This window comes from Dipodomys merriami, unplaced genomic scaffold (genome assembly GCF_024711535.1).
Source record: "Dipodomys merriami isolate MVZ:Mamm:240054 unplaced genomic scaffold, mDipMer1.0.p SCAF_1098, whole genome shotgun sequence".
NCBI classification, from domain to species: Eukaryota; Metazoa; Chordata; class Mammalia; order Rodentia; family Heteromyidae; genus Dipodomys; species Dipodomys merriami.
Window position 1 is genome coordinate 29716 of NW_027202380.1, and position 20707 is coordinate 50422.

At 49.0% G+C, this 20707-nt stretch overlaps 2 protein-coding genes across 5 annotated transcripts in view; both read right to left on the minus strand.

The window, feature by feature from the left end:
- Nucleotides 1–6536: 6536 nt before the first annotated feature.
- Nucleotides 6537–12896, minus strand: LOC138815508 (ral guanine nucleotide dissociation stimulator-like). Its single transcript, XM_070004959.1, has 10 exons — nt 12314–12896; nt 11991–12143; nt 11622–11725; nt 11134–11194; nt 10434–10502; nt 9922–10005; nt 9430–9462; nt 9018–9139; nt 8730–8825; nt 6537–8427 (listed from the first exon to the last, which is right to left on the minus strand). Exons 1-10 carry the CDS (start codon nt 12452–12454, stop codon nt 8202–8204), a joined length of 1089 nt encoding a protein of 362 aa, XP_069861060.1. The 5' UTR covers nt 12455–12896; the 3' UTR covers nt 6537–8201.
- Nucleotides 12897–18643: 5747 nt separating this feature from the next.
- Nucleotides 18644–20707, minus strand: part of LOC138815513 (uncharacterized) — a 43575-nt gene continuing 41511 nt past the window's right edge. For 3 of the 4 annotated variants that reach the window (XR_011368345.1, XR_011368339.1, XR_011368346.1), the window contains 3 exons: nt 19933–20090; nt 19291–19455; nt 18644–18915 (listed from right to left, as the gene is read on the minus strand). Coding sequence is in view for 1 of the 4 variants with exons in the window: in XM_070004978.1 (XP_069861079.1) it covers nt 19357–19455; nt 19933–20090 (257 nt within the window). In the remaining 3 variants the exon portion in view is untranslated. Of the gene's footprint in view, nt 19456–19932; nt 20091–20707 lie in introns of all 4 variants that reach the window. The other variant, XM_070004978.1, reaches the window with a different exon arrangement.

Consider the following 20707-nt stretch of genomic DNA (forward strand, 5'->3'; position numbering starts at 1 on the left):
GTCTGCTGTTATTCTATCTCTAACTCCTTTCCATTTCCCTACAAGTCTTCAAGGAAGAAAGATTCCCACATGAGATAGCTTTTCTCCAACTTGTATGTGTGCTGTGTTCCTGAAGCTCTTATGCTTCCAAGTTTGCAGCACTTCCAGATTTCTGCTCCAATGACTAGCTTTTCATAATTATCTGGCACAGTTTGGAGACTTTTGGGACAGAAGAGAAAATAGGTACCAAGTGCTATATCTTCACACCTAGAAATTTCAAGTACCTGCTTAGTCTTTTTTAAATTTTTATTTATGTATTTGTTTGTTTGTGTGGTACTTTGCACAATAACTGACTCACCCCTAAGGACTTTATATCTCTCCCTTTTCTTCTTGTCCCTTGAGAACAAGTCATCTTAATTCATCTCTGTGACTCCCTCACCCTCCTTCCTTTGGTCTTGGCTACCACAGTATGTAGGGGCTAATGAAATCCAACCGGAGACTCAGTGTATCTCTGTTAAATAAACAAAAAAATTGCTTAGATTTAGTCACGTGGGCGGGGGGTGGGGGGCGGGCGGTGTCCTGGGCTTGAACTCAGAGCCAAGGCATTGTCCCTTAGCATTTGTACTCAAGTTAGTGCTCTAAACCACTTGGAGCCACAGCTCCACCACTAATTTTCTGGTGGTTAATTGGAGATGAGAGTCTCATGGACACTATAGCCCTGGGTGGATTTGAACCATGATCCTCCGATCTCAGCCTCCTGAGTAGCTATGATTACAGGCATGAGCCACCAGCACCTGACATAAAGCAAGGAGAGCTTGAATCCATCAGCTTGTTCCCTATCTACTACCACATGTACCATGTCTCAGTGGCTCTAAGCAGCTCCTGCCACAAGCTGACAGACACACAAAAGCTGTCACTCCACTGTGAACAGAATCAGTCTCCTGGGAATCACGGGAGGCTCAACTTGGAAGAACGTTGTGTAGTCAACAGATGATAAACCAGACACCAGTACCACAGCCATCTCCATGACTGTTGTACCAAATAGGTGAGCCATCGTGCCCTCTCTCCAAGAGCCAACCCTGAGCAAAGCTCCTGCACACACCACACTCACCTACTCCCACTGCTTCGTCTCTGCCTGCATAAAGCCCTCAGGATGACATGCGCTCCTTGTCTGGCCAGTGAATTCAGTCAGAAGTCTTTCCCAGTGGTGGTATTGGTGAACATTTGCCTAGCTTACACAAAAATATCCCTGCCTACCTTGCCAGCTCTTCAAGTCCTGCCACATCCTGCATAATCTATGCCGAGCTTTCTGTTGACTCACTGGGAAATTTGCCTTTCTCCTGAGGGAAAGAGAAGGCCTGAAAGAAATTTTGGTCTATGAGGAGCAAACTGGTTCTATTCCCTGTATTCCACAAACCTAAAAAGTGAATTCCTACAATCAACTGGAAAGTATTTGGATTTAGAATATTGGATCAAAATTACTTAAGGGCTTCAGTAAGTTTTCATAACTTACACACGCCATAGCTAATCCTTAAACCTTCTGTTTCCAAATCTGCATTTGCAGCCTCAAAAGAGCTTGTTTTGCAGGACTAGCACATTAGTGGCCAGCTTCTATCTAAGCAGTAGTTCCCCAGTCACACTTGTCCTTGCTGTTATCCACAGGAAGATCACCTTATAGCACACAAGTCTTTGTTCTTCCTTTTATATTATTCTGGGAGTGTGTGTGTGTGTGTGTGTGTGTGTGTGTGTGTGTGTGTGTGTGTGTGTGTGTGTGTGTGTGTGTGTGTGTGTGTGTGTGTGTGTGTGTGTGTACTTGGGCTTAAAATCAGGGCCTGTACTCAGTTTTTTCACTCAAGCCTGACACTCTACCACTTGAACCATACCTCCACTGACAGCTTTTGGCTGATTAATTGGAGATAAGGAGTCTCATGGACTTTCTTCTCAGGCTGGCTTCCAACTTCAATCTTCAGATCTCAGCCTCTTCAATAGGCACGAGATATCATTTCCTGGCTGAAAAATTTTATTTGTTACAGGTTGCATATTTATGTGAATCTACCAGCAGTGTACCATGTAAGAATCATCATTTTCAAGGATTTAGCTTTCTTTTAAAGCACTTGCTCTCTTTCTCAGCTCTATCAATCAGATTTACCAGACTTTAAAACATAGGCATTCCTCAGCACCACATAAGCAGAAAAAATCAGAAGTGGCGCTGTGGCTCAAGTGGTAAAGCGCTAGCCTTGAGCGGAAGAGCTGAAGGACAGCGCCCAGGCCCAGAGTTCAGCCTCCACCACCGGATCAAAAAAAAAAAAAAGGCATTTCTAAACACCACACCTCTCATTATCATGATTTTGAGCCAAGACAGTGACATTCTATTATTTCCCTCCCTGGGGAATGTTACTGGGACAAACTTGATGATGTGAACACCAGAAAAGCTCTATAAATTAAAAAAAAAAAAGTAAGTCACATATCACTTATGATTGTATTCCATACAATGGATTGGATTTTAACAAATGCTACTTGTTTAATAATGAGAAATTGGATCTAATTGTTAGCTCACATCAACTTGCTTGATTCTTTGTGCCTTAGGTCTGTGACAACAATAAAGATGAATTTTGTGTCCTTTCATTCTTTCTTTCCAGCCTCTCTTCATCTTTCCTTCCTCTTTTGTTCCATTCTTCTACCCTTCCTTTCCTTCTTTCCTCCTTCCTTCTTTGCTTTGTTTCTGTTTCTTTCCATTCCCTCCCCCATTCCTTTTTCTCCTTTTTCTCGTTTTCTCTCTTTCCCTTCCCTTCCTTCGATTCTTCCTTCCTTTGTTCCCTCCTTCCTTGCTTCATCTTTCTGTCTGAACTGGAATTTGAACTGAAGAGCCTTGTGCCTACATTGCTTCTTCTTCATCATCTTTCAACCTAAAATTCTTTATATTGATTTTGTTATGCTGTATGTCATATTATTTCCTTTGTTATTTTACATTATCTGGATCTTTTCTCTCCTCCTCTTCTTTCTCACCCTGCTTTCTACCTACTTTATTCCTGTCCATCCTCCTTTTGTTCTCTTTTGCCTAGTTTTATTCTCAAGCATTATTTTTTCCAACTATTTTCATTCCTATTCTTCATAACTAAAATGTTATTTCATGGAATATCTTACATCCTAGAATATAATCTTTCATCTACTCTCTTTGGAATTGTGGTATAATTACTTTTACTTGGGGGCTGCTTTTTTAAATTTCCATTGCTGCTTTGTCTATCAGCTATGGAACTGCAAGGCCGGTTCATTGCCTTGAGCATGTGAGTTGAGTGTTTTGATTTACAACCTCTGTCTGGGCTAGACAAACTGCCCTGCCATCTTGCCACAACCTAGTTCTTCCTCTAAAGCCATGGCAAATTCTACATCAGAAAGAATATGAGATAGGAGCTGAAGACTTTTAGACAAAGACTTGTCCCTGACTATGCAAATGGCAATGTAAAAATAAAAGCACGTATATATACACATGCAACCAATTAGGAAAAAACAAGACAACATAACCCTTGAAATGTTAATTTCATACATACACTGATTTTCATCAAGTCAAACTGGAGAAATTCCATTCCAAAGAATGATTCTAAGAATGAGGAACATATACAAATACAATGCTGCTACCTCTGCCACCCAAGCAGCCTGGACTGTAAGTGTGTCCCACATGCTTAGTTTCTCCAGGGATTTATTTGATGGGGTCTTTAACTGATATGCATGTAAACTTGTGTGACTTATTCATGCTTGTATATAACTATCCTTTACTTGTGCTCCATGTGATCTCATATCACATCTATATCCGTCTTGACTCATCAGTGAAGGTTACCAATGCAATATTTGTCATAGAAAGAAAGCTTACTGAAGAAGTAAAGGATTCCTTCCATCAAACAGCAGCGGAGATAAGAGGGCTTTGAAATGAGCTACTGTATATTCAGAAACAACCAGGGATTCTTAGGAGCCTTCCATCTTTAAGACAGAAAAGCAAAGCAGTATGGCCAAAGAAATGAGCCTCCGGTGTTTGTGATCCTGTCCATGTTATGGTGTTGAGAAGATGGCAGCTCTGGGGAGATCTCCGTTAGAAATGAGGACACCCTGACAAAACTGAATGTGTGGCTCTGTGCTTTGTGGAAAACCCCTTGTCCTCTGCAAGTGAGGAGCCAGTCATTTCCTATGCTCTTGTACCGTGGACTAAAGGCTCTCTGGACAATGACCCCGGAATGCTTCCACCCATTCTTTACTCAAGTCCCTTCTCTCAGGTAGGGTTATGAAGACTAAATTTGCTCAAGTCCAACAATGGTAAATATTCTCTCAATTGCTCCAGTCCCATTCCAAGTGTCCAGTAGCCACCTGTGACTATGGGGTTGCAGAGCATTGGGAGATGTTAGACACAACAGACAGTCCTACTGCACAGCAGTGTGCAGATAGAGCTGGCTAGCCTCCTCAACCTATTCTTTCTACCTCCTGTTTCCACATGTAGCACACAAAAGCAGCTCACAGACTCAGGCCAAAACTACCACTTTTGGCATCTTCGGTGGCTGTGACCAAACACCTGACCAAAGCCTGTAAAAGGACAAAAGGATCCTTTTGGCCCAAGGCTTTATGGATTTCCATCCATGGTCACTTGGCACCCTCCCTTTGAGCCTGTGTGGAGGCAGAAATCATGACAAAGCTGTTGAGTTGGTAATGGTCAGGAAGCAGAAAAAACAGAATGGAGAAGCCAAGGTCCCAACAACCCTTCCCATGGGGACCCCATGACTTACTTCCTTCTGTCTCCTAAGTAACACCAGAGGCTAGTGGCCAGCCTTGAGCACATGGGCTCTGAAGCAATTTCAGTTGCAGGTATTCATAGATACTGGCTGGAGCTCAGAAAGTTGTATGCTAACATTCCCTGCAGATGTAAGCCTCCCAATGCTAGAAAAGTGATTGACAAACTGAAGTCCCAGTGCCTGTGAGCTGTGAGCCTGGATCCCTGAAAGTCTTTTCAAAGCAGGACGTGGTTTAAGGATAACATCCTCTTGCCCAAGACGGTGAGGCAGGGATCTCACAGGCCTTTCACTGTAGCTGCCATTGTAGTCCACTGAAATCAAGAGTCTGAAGGAAGCAGCTTGTCCTATTTTGCAGCCTGACTGTGAAGTCTCTGTCCCTGATGACCTCTGGCCTCCACTATATTCTAGTGATTTCAATGGGAACAGAAGGTGAAAATTCCTTGGAGATTACTTCTCAGTGATGCAAGCTAAAGAAAGGAAATGAACTCTATCACTTGGGGGGTAAGGGGAGTCATGAGGACAAACACTGGGAGAACCAGAGGGAAGGGGTGACACTTTTGAAAAGAAACAGACTCAGTGCCCAACTTTAATCCCTCTGTATTTCATCTTTAGAAGCAAAAGAATCTTCTGAATCTCAGAATGAGTGTGAAGCTCAGCCCTTACCTAGAATGATAAAGAAGAAATGGGACAGGTAGCTCCAAGCAGGAATTCCTGTATTGTGTACAATGTGGAAGGAGTCAATGAAGTATGTGGCCCACACCCATCACACAACTGAAGCACAAAGGTTTCTGTGTTGAAACCCCAGTATTTCTTCCAGTCCATCTGAAGCTGTGTCTTCAGAAAAGCTGGGCTGGCCACAAGGCCATTTGAAAGGGAAGAGCTTTTTCTGCTTCTCATTGTGAACATGAGACCCAGCTATTCAGTCTCATGGCCTTGGTCCTAAGGCATAGATTGGAGCCATGCATTATCCTTCCCAACCCAGTCTCTTATCCATCTCCTCACATCCTCCTTCCACCTTCCTTGTGCCTGATAAACATTACATGAGGTTGGACACATGACTCATGCATGTATTCCCAGCTAGTGGAGAGGCAGCAATTGGGAGGATCACAGTTCAGGGCCAGGCCAAATAAAACTGTTAGCATGGAAATGCTGCTGTGGCTCAAGTGGTAGAGTGCTACCCATGAGCTGAAGAGCTGAGGGACAGCACCCAGACCCAGAGTTCAAGCCCCACAACTGACAAAACAACAACAACAACAAACTGTTAGCATGACCCCATCTGAAACAGTAAGCTAGATGTAGCTCCATGGTTGACTGCAGGTTCAAAGGATCCTGGTCCAACCTGAACTAGGACAAACTAGGAAGGGTTATGATAGATTTGCCTGAGAGAAGAGTTGTGAGTCAATTACCAGTGTGGTGTGTCACCAACAATGATAAAAACTGACATGCAGGGAACAGCGGCTCATGCCTGTAATCCTAGTTCCTCAGGAAGCTGAGATCTGAACACTGCAGTTCAAAGTCATCCTGGATGGGAAAGTCCAAGAGACTCTTATCTAAAATGAACCACCAAAAAGCCACAAGTCATAGTCTTGAGCATAAAGTTTAGGGGCAGTGCCTATGCCCTGGGTTCAAGCCCCAGGATCCAAACACCACTATGACATAACTAACCTCACATCTAAGTATATAAGAATTAAATTATTAGGAAAAAGTACTTTAGATTAAAATAAGAACAGAACAGAACATCCATCTACTACAGGTAGAGAATCACAGGTCATCTGCAGTAGATGCAATGGCAATACACAACTTTATTGATCTCAAATATATTTTGTTTATAAAGAAAACTCTACCAAAAGACTGAAAATTGTGATACATATTTGCTGCTTATATTCCAGTAAAACTGGAAATTCATGATAAATAGCTGAAACAAAATATCGACTTGAAAAGAGAACACTTCTTTCTAAATCATTTTTGAAAACAAAATTAGGAAGGAAAGCTATCTGATAGCTCCTCACAGAAGGAAACATTTCTCTTTACAACAAAACATTGTATCTTCATCTTTGTTTCCCCTCTCATCACATCCAGCACTGATGCTGTTAGGTCATTCCTTTGGGCAGTGATTCCATTATGAAGTTGAGTTTAATATTCTACTCTTGCATCTCATAGAATTTACCATTTCATGAAATGCAGCTTTCATGCAAAAGGTGAACTCCATGTGATTTCTGACCGTGTAATCTGTCACTGTATGGCCATGGATATGAAGCTGTAAGTTTTGACCGTCTTAGGTTTCAACAGTCTGCAAGGATATCAGGAATGGCAGCGTGTATCTCAGTTGTATAAGGTTGAAGATCTTAGGCTGTTGAGACACTGAAATTGCACCTGGCAGGTAATTTACAGTGGAGGATTGAAGCAACATTCCCTTCCCAGATGGTGAGTGTGCATTATCCTCTATTGCTCTCTTGCTGGGCTCCTTTGCTACTGCTCTGTGGATTATTCTAGGAGCATAGTCCTCACTTTCCTTCCTGGTCATGTGTGTCTGCTTGGCCGGATGGACATTTTGTCCACTGGAACTCTGGTATTGTGAAGTAAACACAAAGGGGAAGTGCTCTTGCCATGGCTTTCTTCAACTGTGTAATGGAGAAAAGATAATATATCTTCTTCCTGTAACTGGCATAAGAGCTCAGGAGGGCAACTATTGAAGAATTATTTGAACTCAGTGAAATGATGGGTAAAGAGGATTTATATTCCCTTAGGAATCTGTGAGTGGCTCTGGCATTTGACTGATGTGCTTTCTGTGATCTATGCTGTTTTACATGTTTTCCTGTGTTTTCTTTCATCAGTGTGCTTACGGTTTTAGGGATGTTCTTGGGTTGGAAGAACTGTGATTTTGGTTTGACTGAGTTTAGCACTTCTTGCAGCTCAGCAGTGTCCCCCTGGGTCTGGTGTGGCCTCACTTCGATTTTCCCCCAGGGTCCTGCATGGTGACCCCAAGTCCCTCCCAGCAGGTTGAGGTGGATTCCCTGCCTGCACAGAAGCCAGCAGCTTCCCGCACAGATGATGGCTGTTGCAAAGGAGACGTTTCAACACTGACATTTCCAGGCTTGTGGAACAGTTCTCATGAGAACACCTGACTGAAAGCCTAGCCCCTAGAGGGACCTGCTCTTGCTCATTCTGCAGGAAAAAAAATGAGCTCAAAGCCTGAAAGGATTTCTTCTTAGAACAGAATATGCAGAAGTCTCTGCCATTAACGAAGGCAAAGAAAAGCACCCACCAAAACCTTGCTCTTGTAAAGAAATGGTTTGAACAGGCTATTCGTGTTTCCACATAGGTTTTTAATCTAAATGACCTGACATTTGAGTCTTTGTGCATTGTGCAATGCATTTCCCATAACTCATTGGAGAATATGATTTTCTCTGGTTGGAGTCCAGGCATCTGGGCTGAATAAAGGACAGCCTAGGATAGAGCCCCATGCCCAGCTCTCTTGGTGGGCTGGGGGCTCAGGAACGGCAAGATTCCCTCATATTCTGTCATCTTTGCCATGTTGCAGTGTGAAGAAGGCTTGGGTGAGCAGCTCAAGTGCACGCTGGGTACATGGCTGCCCCTTCCACCGCTGAGCTGTTCATTTGTCTCCCACTGGGAGCTGCCATTGTCACTGAGCTTTCTTGTTGAAGCCTGGCAACTGAATGGAGAGATTGCCTTAATTCCAGGGCTTCCCTGAGCCCACAGGGCTGTCCCACACCCACTGCCCTCTGGGCTTGAGGCAGCCTTCATTAATGTTCATTTGCAAGTAGCCATGTGCCCAATCCTCTGAGGACCACCGTGGGACCCCAATGAAGGAAGTGAGGTGGGCAGAGGTCAGGCCACACCACCCAGACAAAGGCTTGTGTGGCAGTTGGTGGGAGGGCAGCCCCAGCTCATCAGGCTGCCTGTCCCACCACCCAGACCCTGGGGAGTCCCTGGCCCCTGGGCCAATGTACTTACTTTCCTGAGCGCTTCCGCAGGGGAGGGCTCCTCTTGTTGTTCCTGCTCAGGACAAGTACCCGGCGGGGAGGCTCCAGCTCCCTGGATAGCTTGGAGCTAAGACAAGAAGTAGCTGGTTGGACAGCAGGCTCCACCCTGGGGGTTCCCTCCCAGGGGCCCTGGGGACTCAGGAGCTCATATACCCTTCCTTCAACAGGTCTGGTGGGAGGCTGACTCAGGCAACAGGCTCTCATGGACTGGTGCTGGGGATTCCCATGTTTGTTGCCCCCACTGCCTACCCCAGCTCACCTTTCCAATTGATTCAGGTGGTTCATATTATTAAACCAAGATACGAACTTCATGTCAGGAACTACCTCGAGCTCCTTACATGAGCCCTGTAGTTCCTTGACCAGGGCCATCACCTTGAATTCCTGGTTGAGAGAAAGGACACAGTGGTGATGGACCTGGACCAGGGCAAGGTAGGCCAGGCAGCTGACTTCAGGTCTTCACTTGGCTTCACTCTTGTCTCTCCCCAACACACTCGCCTTTCTCTACTGAGATCCAGTGCCCAACCCCAGGAAGCTGTCCTAGATCCCCAGCTCAAGGCCCCATCTCCTGACCTCTGGAGGACAAGTAATGTGACCATCCACATCAGAGGGAAGGAAGGACCTAAGGGACCCGCACAGCTGGCTGCCTGCAGAGGAAGGTGTCATTTTCTCACCTCTCGTCGTCTTTTTATGTTCAGCCAAGAGCCCTGCAGAGCAAAGAATATGTGCTAAGAAAATGCTGTTTCCACTTGGCGCCCTACCAAGTCCTTCCAGCAGAGGGCAGGCTGGGTGCACAGCTGGACTAGGATTGCTCTCAGTCTAGGGCAGGGATGCCAGGGGCCTGAGGACAGGTTGCTCACTGCTCAATTCTCTGTGGACATGGCAGAGACTGAGGCTTCAGGGACAAGGCCATGCTATTCCCACATGCTATGTCAGCTTGAGCACCTGCTGTCACACTGCCACCCTCACTGACCTCCCTCTGAGACATGGCCAAATGTCATCAGCAGCACTGAGGTCTGAGGGCATAGGGCATCATAAGTAGGATTGCTGTGGTGCTTGGCACTCTGGGGCTGGGGAAGACGTGGGCTCTTGCTGGAGGCCAAGGGGCAGGGAGAGGCTCTTTGTCCCCAATCTGCTTTCCCAGGGCTGGGGCCCTGTTCACTCACATCCTTGGAATCTTGGTCTTTGTGCAGTGAGGCCAGGTGACTGAGGATGGTGCCCAGGTAAGGGACTGTGCCCTCGGGATACTCCTGTGGCATTGGGTGCAGAAAAATCAGAAGGGTCCTGTTAAGCTCCTCGCAAGAACCCGACTTACCCCAGTCCCATGGAGCCATCTATCTAGCAGAACTTGGGGCAAGACAGGCTCATTCCTCAATGATCCACCCTCTACCCCATACCAAAGACACAGCCCTGCATGGGGAAATCCATCTGGCCTGGTCCCCTCCAGGGCTGACACTTGACACCCATGCAAGGTCTGTGGCCCTGCCCTTCACCTGCTCCTGTGCTCTTGCATTCCTTACTGTGGTGGCTGCAATGCATTCCTGCAACATGCCATCTGAGCAGAGGCAGGGTGTAATGGGGCAATAAGGGAGTGGGCCAACTGGTCGGTTGTGTTGGGGGAAGCCCCTCAACTCCTCCTTCTAGGAAGCCCCTGGTCTCAGGCTCGCACACTACTCACCAGTTGCTGAGGCTTCCTGAGGCCTCTCTTGAGTTTCTTCCAGAGGGTCCTGTGTTTGGGCTCTTGCCTCTGGCAGCATTGGGCATGGGAGTAAAAAGCTTTCATTCTCTAACCATTCAATCTTCCAGAGTCCCTTCTTTCCATGGGGTGTGACAGCTTTGGCTTGGGCCTTTAGATCTCAGGCTCCTTGTGACCATCAGCACTGTAGCCCTGGGCAGGCTAGAGAGCCTGGCAGGGCCTGTCTCCAGGGTGGATGTGGACATTTGCGTGCCCTAAAAGATGTTTCTGTGGCTGCCTGGTCTGGAGGAACCCGCTGACCCACGTGACTGGCAAGGCTTCCCTCCTGGGATGGGAAGGCCACCCAGAAACCAAGCCAGGGCCTGGCTTGGCGGTGCCAGGCAGGCAGGTTGTAGAGAGGCAGCCTCATCACAGGCCACACTCAGGAGGAAGCTGGACAGGAAAGTGGACATCCCCAATCCTATCACTTCCTCCAACCTCCTCAGGCACCCAGCTTGCCTCCTCTTCCACTGACTCCATTGGGTCCCCAGGGGCCTCCTGTTCCCATACAATCTATCCTAGCCCCAAGCCCATGATGGATGCTTCTAGACAAGCTATGTTGGATACTCTCCTAGAATTCCATCAGAAAGCAAATCCTCGCCCGCCCTCCCTGGACCAAAAGTTATTCTGGGGCTCATACCACCTTGTACACCTGCTCGTGGCAATACATCTTCTTCAGCTCCTGGAACGTCTTCCGACTCTCCCTGGAGGAGGGACAGAGACAAGGTGACAGATGGGAGAGGGCGAGAGAGGGGAGGAGTGTGAATGCATTGCCCATTTTGGGGCAGGACTTCATCCTAATGGGAACAGAGCTGTGCAAGGAGATCCACTGTGATCCTAAGGTCACATGGTTTGGAGCCAAGTCTTGAGGGGAAACCTCCAGTTTCACCCAATTTCCAGTGTGGTTTTGTTTGGAAGAGCACTGCACAGACGGGTGTGGGCATGTTGTGTCCGAAGGAAAAAGTATGGCACAAAAGGAATCCCAACCACACAGGCAAATCCTAAGCAAGGTCATAGGTGTCTGAGTTGGGCAGAGCCGCAGTCCCTGCCATGGGGAATTGCCACTGGGCTCCCAGATGAGGGACGCTAGGCTGAGGAAGCAAGGGTTGCCCAGGAGAAAGGTGCACCCACCTGCCAATCAATCTCCACGTCTTCTTCAGGCCTTGGAGCTGGCTGCTCTGCAGAGCACACATGATGGGAACGAGGGTGCAGCTGTTCCTCAGAAGGTGGCACTCCTAGGAGTGAAGAATGGGTGAGGAGAGCTGTGGAGGAAACTCCTGGGCTCCTGCTTGGCCTGGGGCTGGGCCTTTGTTACTAGGCTGAACTGGGACAGCTTGGGGGAGGGGAATGACAGTGGAAGCAGGGCAGGAATGCACACAGCCCAAGTGAGGGCAGAGTAGGAGGAGGGCTGTAGGTTAGGCAGAGGCTGTGAGGGAGCAGGCAGCCCCCTGGTGGGAGTGGGAAAGGGAAGAAGAGCCCCCGGGCCCCTCCTGCTCATACCAGAGCCACCTCTATCCAGTGCTGCACCACTTGGGCTCTCTCTGCTGCCTCCATGCTGTGGTCCCCGAGGCACGTGGTGATCACACAACTGGAGACCTGCTCACAGTGCTCCAGTATGGGAAGCAGAGTGGGTGCCAGGCGCTCCAGACACTCCTTTTGGTCAGGATGGACATACACAAAGGTCAAAAGGTGGTAAGGGAGGAGTTTTTTGAACAGTTTCTGAAAAGATGAAATGAATGGTCAGCATGACTCTGCCCTGAGGCAGGTGTGGCAGTAGAGGTGCAAAGGAAAGCCCACACGCCCAGCCCTGCCAAGCTACTTACGATGGCCATGATGGAGAACTGATCTGCCTTCTCTTCGGGCAGCCAATCTAGCACTCGACCTGTCTCCTCATCACTGTCTAATTCCATCATGTCTAATTCCATCCGGGATGGCCCCCTGGAGGAAATCTGCACATCCTCCATCTCCACACACTCCCAGGGAGCTGGGTCTGTTTCCGCAGGCCTGTCTGCCGCACTAGCTGGTGGGCGAGCAGGCTCTTCCTCAGCAGCACAGGGCAGAACACCATCGGCGTCTTCAGCCACTGGCGGCTCAAAATAAGTAACTGGATGAATGTCCCCTCCTAAGCCTGTGTCAGCTTCCAGCTGCACAGATGGGACGGGTGCTACATCCCGGCTGGGCGGCAGAGGCTCCTGTACGGGTGGCTCTGGCTGCTCAGCACCAGACTCAAGGCAGTCAGCCTCTCCAGCAAGGGGGCAAGACTGCACTTGCTTCCCAGATGGACCGAGAGACTCCCCTTGCTCCCCAGATGGACCGAGAGACTCCACTTGCTCCCCAGATGGACCGAGAGACTCCACTTGCTCCCCAGATGGACCGAGAGACTCCACTTGCTCCCCAGATGGACCGAGAGACTCCACTTGCTCCCCAGATGGACCGAGAGACTCCACTTGCTCCCCAGATGGACCCAGAGACTCCACTTGCTCCCCAGATGGACCGAGAGACTCCACTTGCTCCCCAGATGGACCCAGAGACTCCACTTGCTCCCCAGATGGACCGAGAGACTCCACTTGCTCCCCAGATGAACCGAGAGACTCCACTTGCTCCCCAGATGGACCCAGAGACTCCACTTGCTCCCCAGATGGACCGAGAACAGACTCCAGGCTTTCATCTCCTGGAGCCTCTAGCTCTGGCCCTGAGCTGCTCACTACAATAGGTTTGGAGGGCTCTGGTTGAACTGCAGATGCGTCTCCTTCTTGGGCGGGTTGCAGAATTGGGTCACACTGGCCTTCAGGCAGCTGGGCTTCTGGAGTGGGCACTGGCATACCCTCATCACTGGCATGTATTGGTGCATCAATGGCTGGCTCTAGAGCCATTGCTACCACTGGGCTAAGTGCCCCTGGCACTGAGGGATCAGCCATTCTTCCTTCATTTGATAGAATAAGACTTGAGTATTGCAGGTCAAGATCCAGACTTGGTGCTGGAGATGGTGCAAGGCTGTGGGCCATTGGCTGACCTGCAGGTGGATTGATCTCTTCGGTCACAGTTGATCGAGGTGAGTCAGAACATCCGTCTGCATGGGGTTCTTGTTGGCGCTCCACTGCAGCTCCTGGAGCTGAGGGGGCCTCTGAGGCTACAGCTAGCTCCAGCTCTGACTGACATGGTAGTACTGCTTCTACGCAGGGTGTTGGAGCCAGTGGTTGGACAGTGATTTTCTCATAAAGCCTGGCAGTTGGTGGAACAGCTGCAAGAAAAGATCCCCTACAGCATTGCCTTCCCCTCAGTCATTCCTACGGCCACGAGACCCCTGCCTGCTGAGAAGCCCTAGTCCCTGGACTCCACCCCAGGAAGCCCTGCCAGGACAGGTTTCATGCCACGGCATCCAGGTTCCCTGGCTGTCCTGTTGATGGCCCCATGGTAGCATGGGAGCTGCCTTCAGGTGGACAAAGCTTGGAATCCCACACCTGTTCTCTCCTTTGCCAGCCCATGCTACTCACCCTCCAGCTCTGGCTTCTTGAGAAGCATGTGCTCCAGCTGGCTGAGCAGAAAGCGGGCCTGCTGCTCCTCAACAGAGCCAGGCATATTGAGGTGCAGATATGTTACCAGGTGTTGCAGGCAGGACGTGTCCGGTGCTCCAGTGAAGTCTTCTGGGTACTCCCTCATCCAGGAGCCCAGTATGAAGGAGAAGGCTCTAGGTGCAGAGGGAGAAGCAGCAGAGTCAGAGGCTGGGCCTACCCTCCTTTCAGACCCCCTCAAACACAGGTGTATGAATTGGGCTCCTGGGCCTGCTCATGCCCATAGCCCATAACGAGCCTGGTCACCTGGCTGCACTACACACATTGTCTACACAAGGGATGCGACTAGACCTACATCACAGATGAAACCACCCCACCCACACCCACCGCCTGGTGTCCCTGGGCATGCTCCCCAAACTGTCATCTCTGGGGTGCTTTGTCCTGTTGCTTGTTATCTCCAGAACCCAGAATCTCCTCACTTGGGCAGCCTCTAGTGGCCTCTAGTGGCCTCCTGTTCACATAGAGCCAGGTGTCAACAGTCTTGTCCTGACTCTCAACCCAAACAGCACATCCTGGCCCTTGAGCACTCACTGAGGCCCCTGGAATCTCAGGGCATTGTCCATGATGGCGCAGTGTGGCCCTCCCCGTTCTGTGTGGTCCTGAGGATTCCCAGGGCAGGCAAATGGGACTGGGTTGGTCACATGCCAGAGGCTTCTCCCACCCTCCATAGGCACAGAACAAGCACACACAATCCCTGCAGGGACACATTTCTACCTGGACTTGAGCCTTCCCCTCAGGAATCTCAATTTCCCTTTGCCCAGGCCTCCCAAAGCCAGCTCTTTGCAACCACCCCGAAGACACATGCCCTCCCTCCTCCCCCAGGCACACTCACCGCTGCAGGTGCTCCTGCGCGCCTGCCTTCTCCTCCTCATAGTCCTCAAAATGACTGTATCTAGGGGACACCATGAGAATGTCAAACATACTGTGTCTGCACATGATGTCTACAGTCCCAGTGGTCTCTCTGAGCACAGGATGGAGCTCAGGATGACAAGGATTTCCCTGTTCTTTCACTGAGTGGTGTCAAGCGTCTGGAAATGCATCCCCACACAAGATGATGAGCCCATTAGCTTCCTCCCCCACACACACCTCAATGGGCATGGGGTTTCTCAGTGTTTCCCCTGGGCTTCCTAGTGAGGTTCAGGTAGGTCAAGATGCCCAGATGGAACATCCACCACCACTGTCAATTTGGAAAATGCTTTTCTTGAGGTCTTATTCATAGGAGGCCTCGATGTAGAGAGGGGGTCTTCATGAGAGAGGGGCTTCTCCCAGCTGCGCCCACATCCCTGCGCTCCCTAGTGTGTAAGGTCATGATGTGGACAGGCCTGTTCAGGACCCATCCCACCACTCCAGCCTCAGGCAGTGAGGATGTTGCTCCTAGCATGCCAGTAGTCAAGATCCAAGCAGATCCTCACTGGTGCAGCACATGCCAAGGCCTAGCCAATGGACCCATCCCTAGGATCAGAGGTGGCACTTACCTGTTGAACAGAAGGTTCAACACGTGATGGGCAGTCGTGAAAGTGCGGTATGTCCCCAGAAATACTGGGATAAACACAGCATCTCCAAATAGCAGGGCAGGCACTAAGTGGTCTACTAGCTTCTCCACTTTACCTCCCTGCAGGTATCCTGCTTTGCAGGGATCAGGAAGGGTGGGGGCTAAAACCCACTCTAATTCCTGTGAAGAAATGAGACACAGTTAAACATAGAAACAGCAGCACACTGGGAAAAGGCTCAGGGCCATACCATGAAAATAACCTGGGGACACACACACACAGACACACACACACACACACACACACACACACACACACACACTTTCACCCCACTCAAGAATGTAAACACATAGCGTCTGAGGCTGCCAGAAGGTAGTAGGTTAGGGGACTCGCCCTCCCTCCACACCCTCCTTCTTCCTTGATTCACCCGTGGGATACATGGTGTATTTCTTCTCAGGCGACTGGGACAAGGGATGACCCAGCGTCTTCGAACAATATCGAACTCGCTCTGTGGCGCTGTTCTGTGGAATAGCGGGCAACAGCAGGAGAACATCCTGCTGTCCCTCCGCTGTCCATACAGCTCAGCTGGTTCAGCTGGTAACCAGCACCAACTCCTGCTGGCCCTTTGTGACGTCATTTCTGGAGATAACATCATCAATGAAGGGAAGTCCCCTCTTCTGAACTCAGCCTCAGACCACACCTCTGCAAATGTCCCCTGGGTGCTAGCTGGGCCCCATGGCAGGGCAGGAGCCAAACGAGACACACTCCACATACACAACCAACTGTCCTCTGTCTAGTTAATGTCATGGTTATGAGGACACACTTAATGAGTTCCCACCAGATCCCTCCTACCAGTTTAAATGTCTCCTCATGTACAAGTGCCTGTGCTTGCCTGCCTCCGCCAGTCACCCATTCATTCCTAGTGCTTCCACCCAGCACCTGCTTGAGCATATCCTACGCTGAATAAGACCCAGTATCTATCCAATGCTTGGGAACCCTACAGCTCGTGTCAGTCATTTTCACTGCACTCTACATTGTAGAGATTCAGTCCCTGCACATGGTGTCTAGACAGAGAATAAACTGCAAACCACTTGTCCTTGCCTAGGCCTCTCTTTCCTGTAGTAGGAGCCTCCAGGAGGAGGATACCAAGTTCAAGGAGGATACCTAGGCAAGAGATTCTATCTCAAATCCATGCAAGCCAACAATGAACGACAAAGCAAAAGGAAAGGCAACATCTGAGCTCTATGTGGGGGTGAGAATTTCACAAGTGCACACACAGATGAGGTCTTCTCTATTTGGAAGCCTACCCAGGAGAGACTCCTTTGTTCAACACACCTATTGAGAGAGGTACACACATGACCTCACATGGACACATAGACACAGATTCATCCACACAGACACAGTGGCACACGTCTGTGTTCATTCATATGGGTCCTCACATGCGCATATTGGAGCTCTGCCTGCCACAAGGTCTGTGTGCGAATGAGAGGGTGGGTGAGAGATGGGAAGCTGAAAAGAATGGGGAGTTTGTTCAGTGTCCTGTAGCCTCAGCTCTCTACTCTTCTGGAGAGTCAGAGAGCGTGGCGGCCTGGGATCCAAGAGAATTTGAGGCCAATCTCTGGGCTCATTTGGTGGGCTGATGGAGTGACCAGTGTGGGCATGGAGAGCCCGTGATTTCTGCACCATGTTCACTGAGGTAGAGGTGGAAAGGGCACAAAGGGATCGGGCTACCAGAGTGGATTGGGCGCCACTCAGCTCCTAGGGCTGAGAATTTTCGGCTGCCACTGGGCATGGGAAGAGGAGTTAGAGAGCAGCCTGGACGTGGAGTTTGTTGATGTGGAGAAATGTGGAGATGGGAGTCCTTTACTTTTCAAGCAACAGGGGAAGTGGACAGGCGACTCCACCACGGGGATCCCGGCAGGGGAGGGAGAACCTTGGCATCCTTTGCCTCTAGATTCCTAGGTGTGCCCTACTCTGTCTGCTCCTTCCCTAGGTCCACCATCTCCCTTGCTCAAGATGTCACAGTCAGGGCTGAGAAGGTGGCTCAGTGGTACAGTGCTTGCCTTGCATGCCTGAGTCCCTGGGTTCGAATCCTCAGGACCACATAAGCAGAAAAAGCCAGAAGTGGCGCTATGGCTCAATTTGTAGAGCACTAGCCTTTAGTTGAAGAGCTGAGGTACAGCACAGAGGCCAAGTTCAGGCCCCATGACTGAAAACAAAAATGTCACAGTCAGTGCCCAAGACTCTGATGATGGCAACTTATGCTCACTGGCATGGTTCGTGCATGCAGGGCCAAGGAGGTCTATGCATTCAGCCTGACTGGGAGCCATGGTGGGGGCTTTTTCATGGGAAACAGAGGCCGGGGTTTCCTGCTCTAAAGCCACCCAACAGGAGCCCTTGAGGCAACCCTCCAATGTGGTTTCCACCTCCATCACCAGGACCATGTTACTGGTCCTGCCGACCATGGCGCTGATCCTGCCATCTATCCTGATGACACAGTCCCTGACTCCTCCTGCCTGCTCTGAGGAAGTGACCACTGTGTGAGGGCTGCAGGGAGAATCCAGGCCGAGGACATTGATTTGATATATCTGTGCTTATTATTTTATACCATTATAGACTTAACCATTTTTAATTTCCAAAGGCTAATATACCAGTGACAATTGTCCACCTCTTAGGATGGTGGGGAAAAACTAATGGAACCAGAAGTATGGCACAATCAATTCAGCTCCACCATGGTATGGACTTTCTTTGTACACAACTCCAAATCTCACTCCCACGATTGGTAGCGGCATACTCATCCTCTTTCTCCAACATGTTTAATGGTAAGAATGGAAGCAAACAGCCGAGAACATCCAACTGTGATGTGGTGCTGGTGGTACCCACCGCTTCTTCTCCTACTGCTCCAAGCAGCAGCACCTCTGCACCACCTCTGCCAGCACCAGGCAGTGCAGGATGAGCTTCCTTTCTGCAGCCAGTTCCTTCTAAAGACCTGGCCCCAGAGCTTCTGCACAGATTTGACTCTTTCTGGAACCTGTTCTTGCTGACACCTCCATTTGGTACATTCTCCAGGGATCCAGATTTGAAATGGAACCTTCAACGTCTGTTGCTTTGAAGACAGGCCCTTTCTCCTCAAGCCAGGTTAGCAGATTGTAAAAAGACAGGAGAAGCCTCACTTTAGACAGCGCATGGTGGGGAGCAGGTGGGAGGCTTGCCCACCTTCTGCAGACATGGCCTCACTGTGCACTCAGCTTCCTTGCAGCTGTGGCTCAATGTGGCAGCTCAGTGACAGCCAGATGTCCCTCACGCCACAGGCCATCGGCATTCTTAGTGCTCTTCTCATCACATTCTCATGACTCTCTCAACCTAAACATGCCAGAAAATACCAACAATTGGGCCCAAAGCAGACAGGGTCCTCTGGTTCCCTTCTGTTTCCCACTGAAGCTCCCATCAGAGCTCCTGAAAACCTACAAAGTATGTAAAACGCCACTTCTCCAAATTGTGACCCCTTTCTCTGGGTTGTTTCTCTTCCGATAGCAGGGAAGAGCTACGATGTCTGCCTGTGCAACAGTGAGGACATTTTCCTGGGTAAATTCTGTCCCAAAGGAAGGGTCTGGTTCATTCATAACCTGAGTATGTATGGCAACTGATGCTACCCAGTCCACTGGAGCCAGGCCTGGGCTCACTGAGGGGGTTCCTCTTTGACATCACTCATGAATATTTACAAATGCAACTACTCACCAACCAGGGCACTGGCAATTCATTCTTCTCTTTGCAGGAAGCCACATCCACACCTGTGTCAGCATGTCAGCACATGCTTTGTAGGCATGGCCAAGGTGGTGATTTTGGAGCAAGTCCTGAAGAACCAGACAGGGCCCGTGCCTCCTTCCCCAGCATCCTGAGGACCTGAATACAGGTGTTTTTGTCACTACTTCTAAATTGGATATCTGCATGAGTTGGTCTTGAACAAACTGAATACATACTTTGACAAAATTTAAACACAGCCAATAAATTAGTAAGGACTATGGTATGTGAGGACTGTGAGAAGATGCAGACAGTACCATGTGTGGTCTATACTTGTTTCTGTGTGCTTCCCGCATGGCTGGGGAGAATGCACACAGTGTGAGGACCGCAGAAAGGCAACTGGAGTGAGGACTGAAAATCCCTGGATCAGTTACTAGTTGAACAGGAAATGTTGCCTTGGTCCTTTGCTTGTGGACTTAGCTGGGGAGGTGCTGGGAACTTAGCAGTTGGGACCTAGTGCAATAGATCACTGGTTAAGTGTCTGTCCTGCCCCTTCCTGTACTGTGCAGCCTGCTTTGGCTGCATGACAGAAGCAGCCTCTGCCATTGCTCACTGCTGATGAGATGATGTCTGACTTACCACAAGCCTCTCACAACCAAGCCTGGACTGAAGAGGCCGGAAGCAAGCCAAAACACTCCTTTCCTCCTTGAAACAGTTTCTCTCAGTCACTTGTTGTAGACAAGGAAAGTCTAACAGCATCCTTGCGAAGTTTCTTGACTTCTGTGCCTCAGTTGCCCCTTCAAGGAGTCAGTATACAGACTGAGTCAGAAAACACTTGTAAAAGGCCAGACCGTTCCCTAGCAGGGTAATATATAAGGATTCCACTTCTGAGCATTTACCCAAATGATCACAAACAAAACCATACTAAGGCTACCAGCACAAATATGTTTATCGCAGCATTATTCACCATAGCTGAGATATGGAACCAACCCAGATGTCCCTCAGTAGATGAATTGATCAAGAAAATGTGATATATATATAAATATATATATATATATGTGTGTGTGTGTGTGTGTGTGTGTATATACATATACACATATTTAAAATGGAATTCTATGCTTCCATCAGAAAGAATGACACTAACCATTAGTTAGGAAATGGAAAGACTTGGAAAAATCATATTCACTGAAGCAAGCCAGACCCAAAGAAATACAGGCCCCATCGTTTCCCTCATATGCAATACTTAATATACATCTAGCATTATTTTGTCAGATGAGCAGAAAAGCTCAACAGCTATATACATATGACCATAGAAGATGATGCTAGGTGAAATGAACCCCAAGAGGTCTTTCTTTATTGTAGTTTTTAATGCACTATGTGATTATTTGGTTTCCTTTGTATGTTCTTCCCCCTA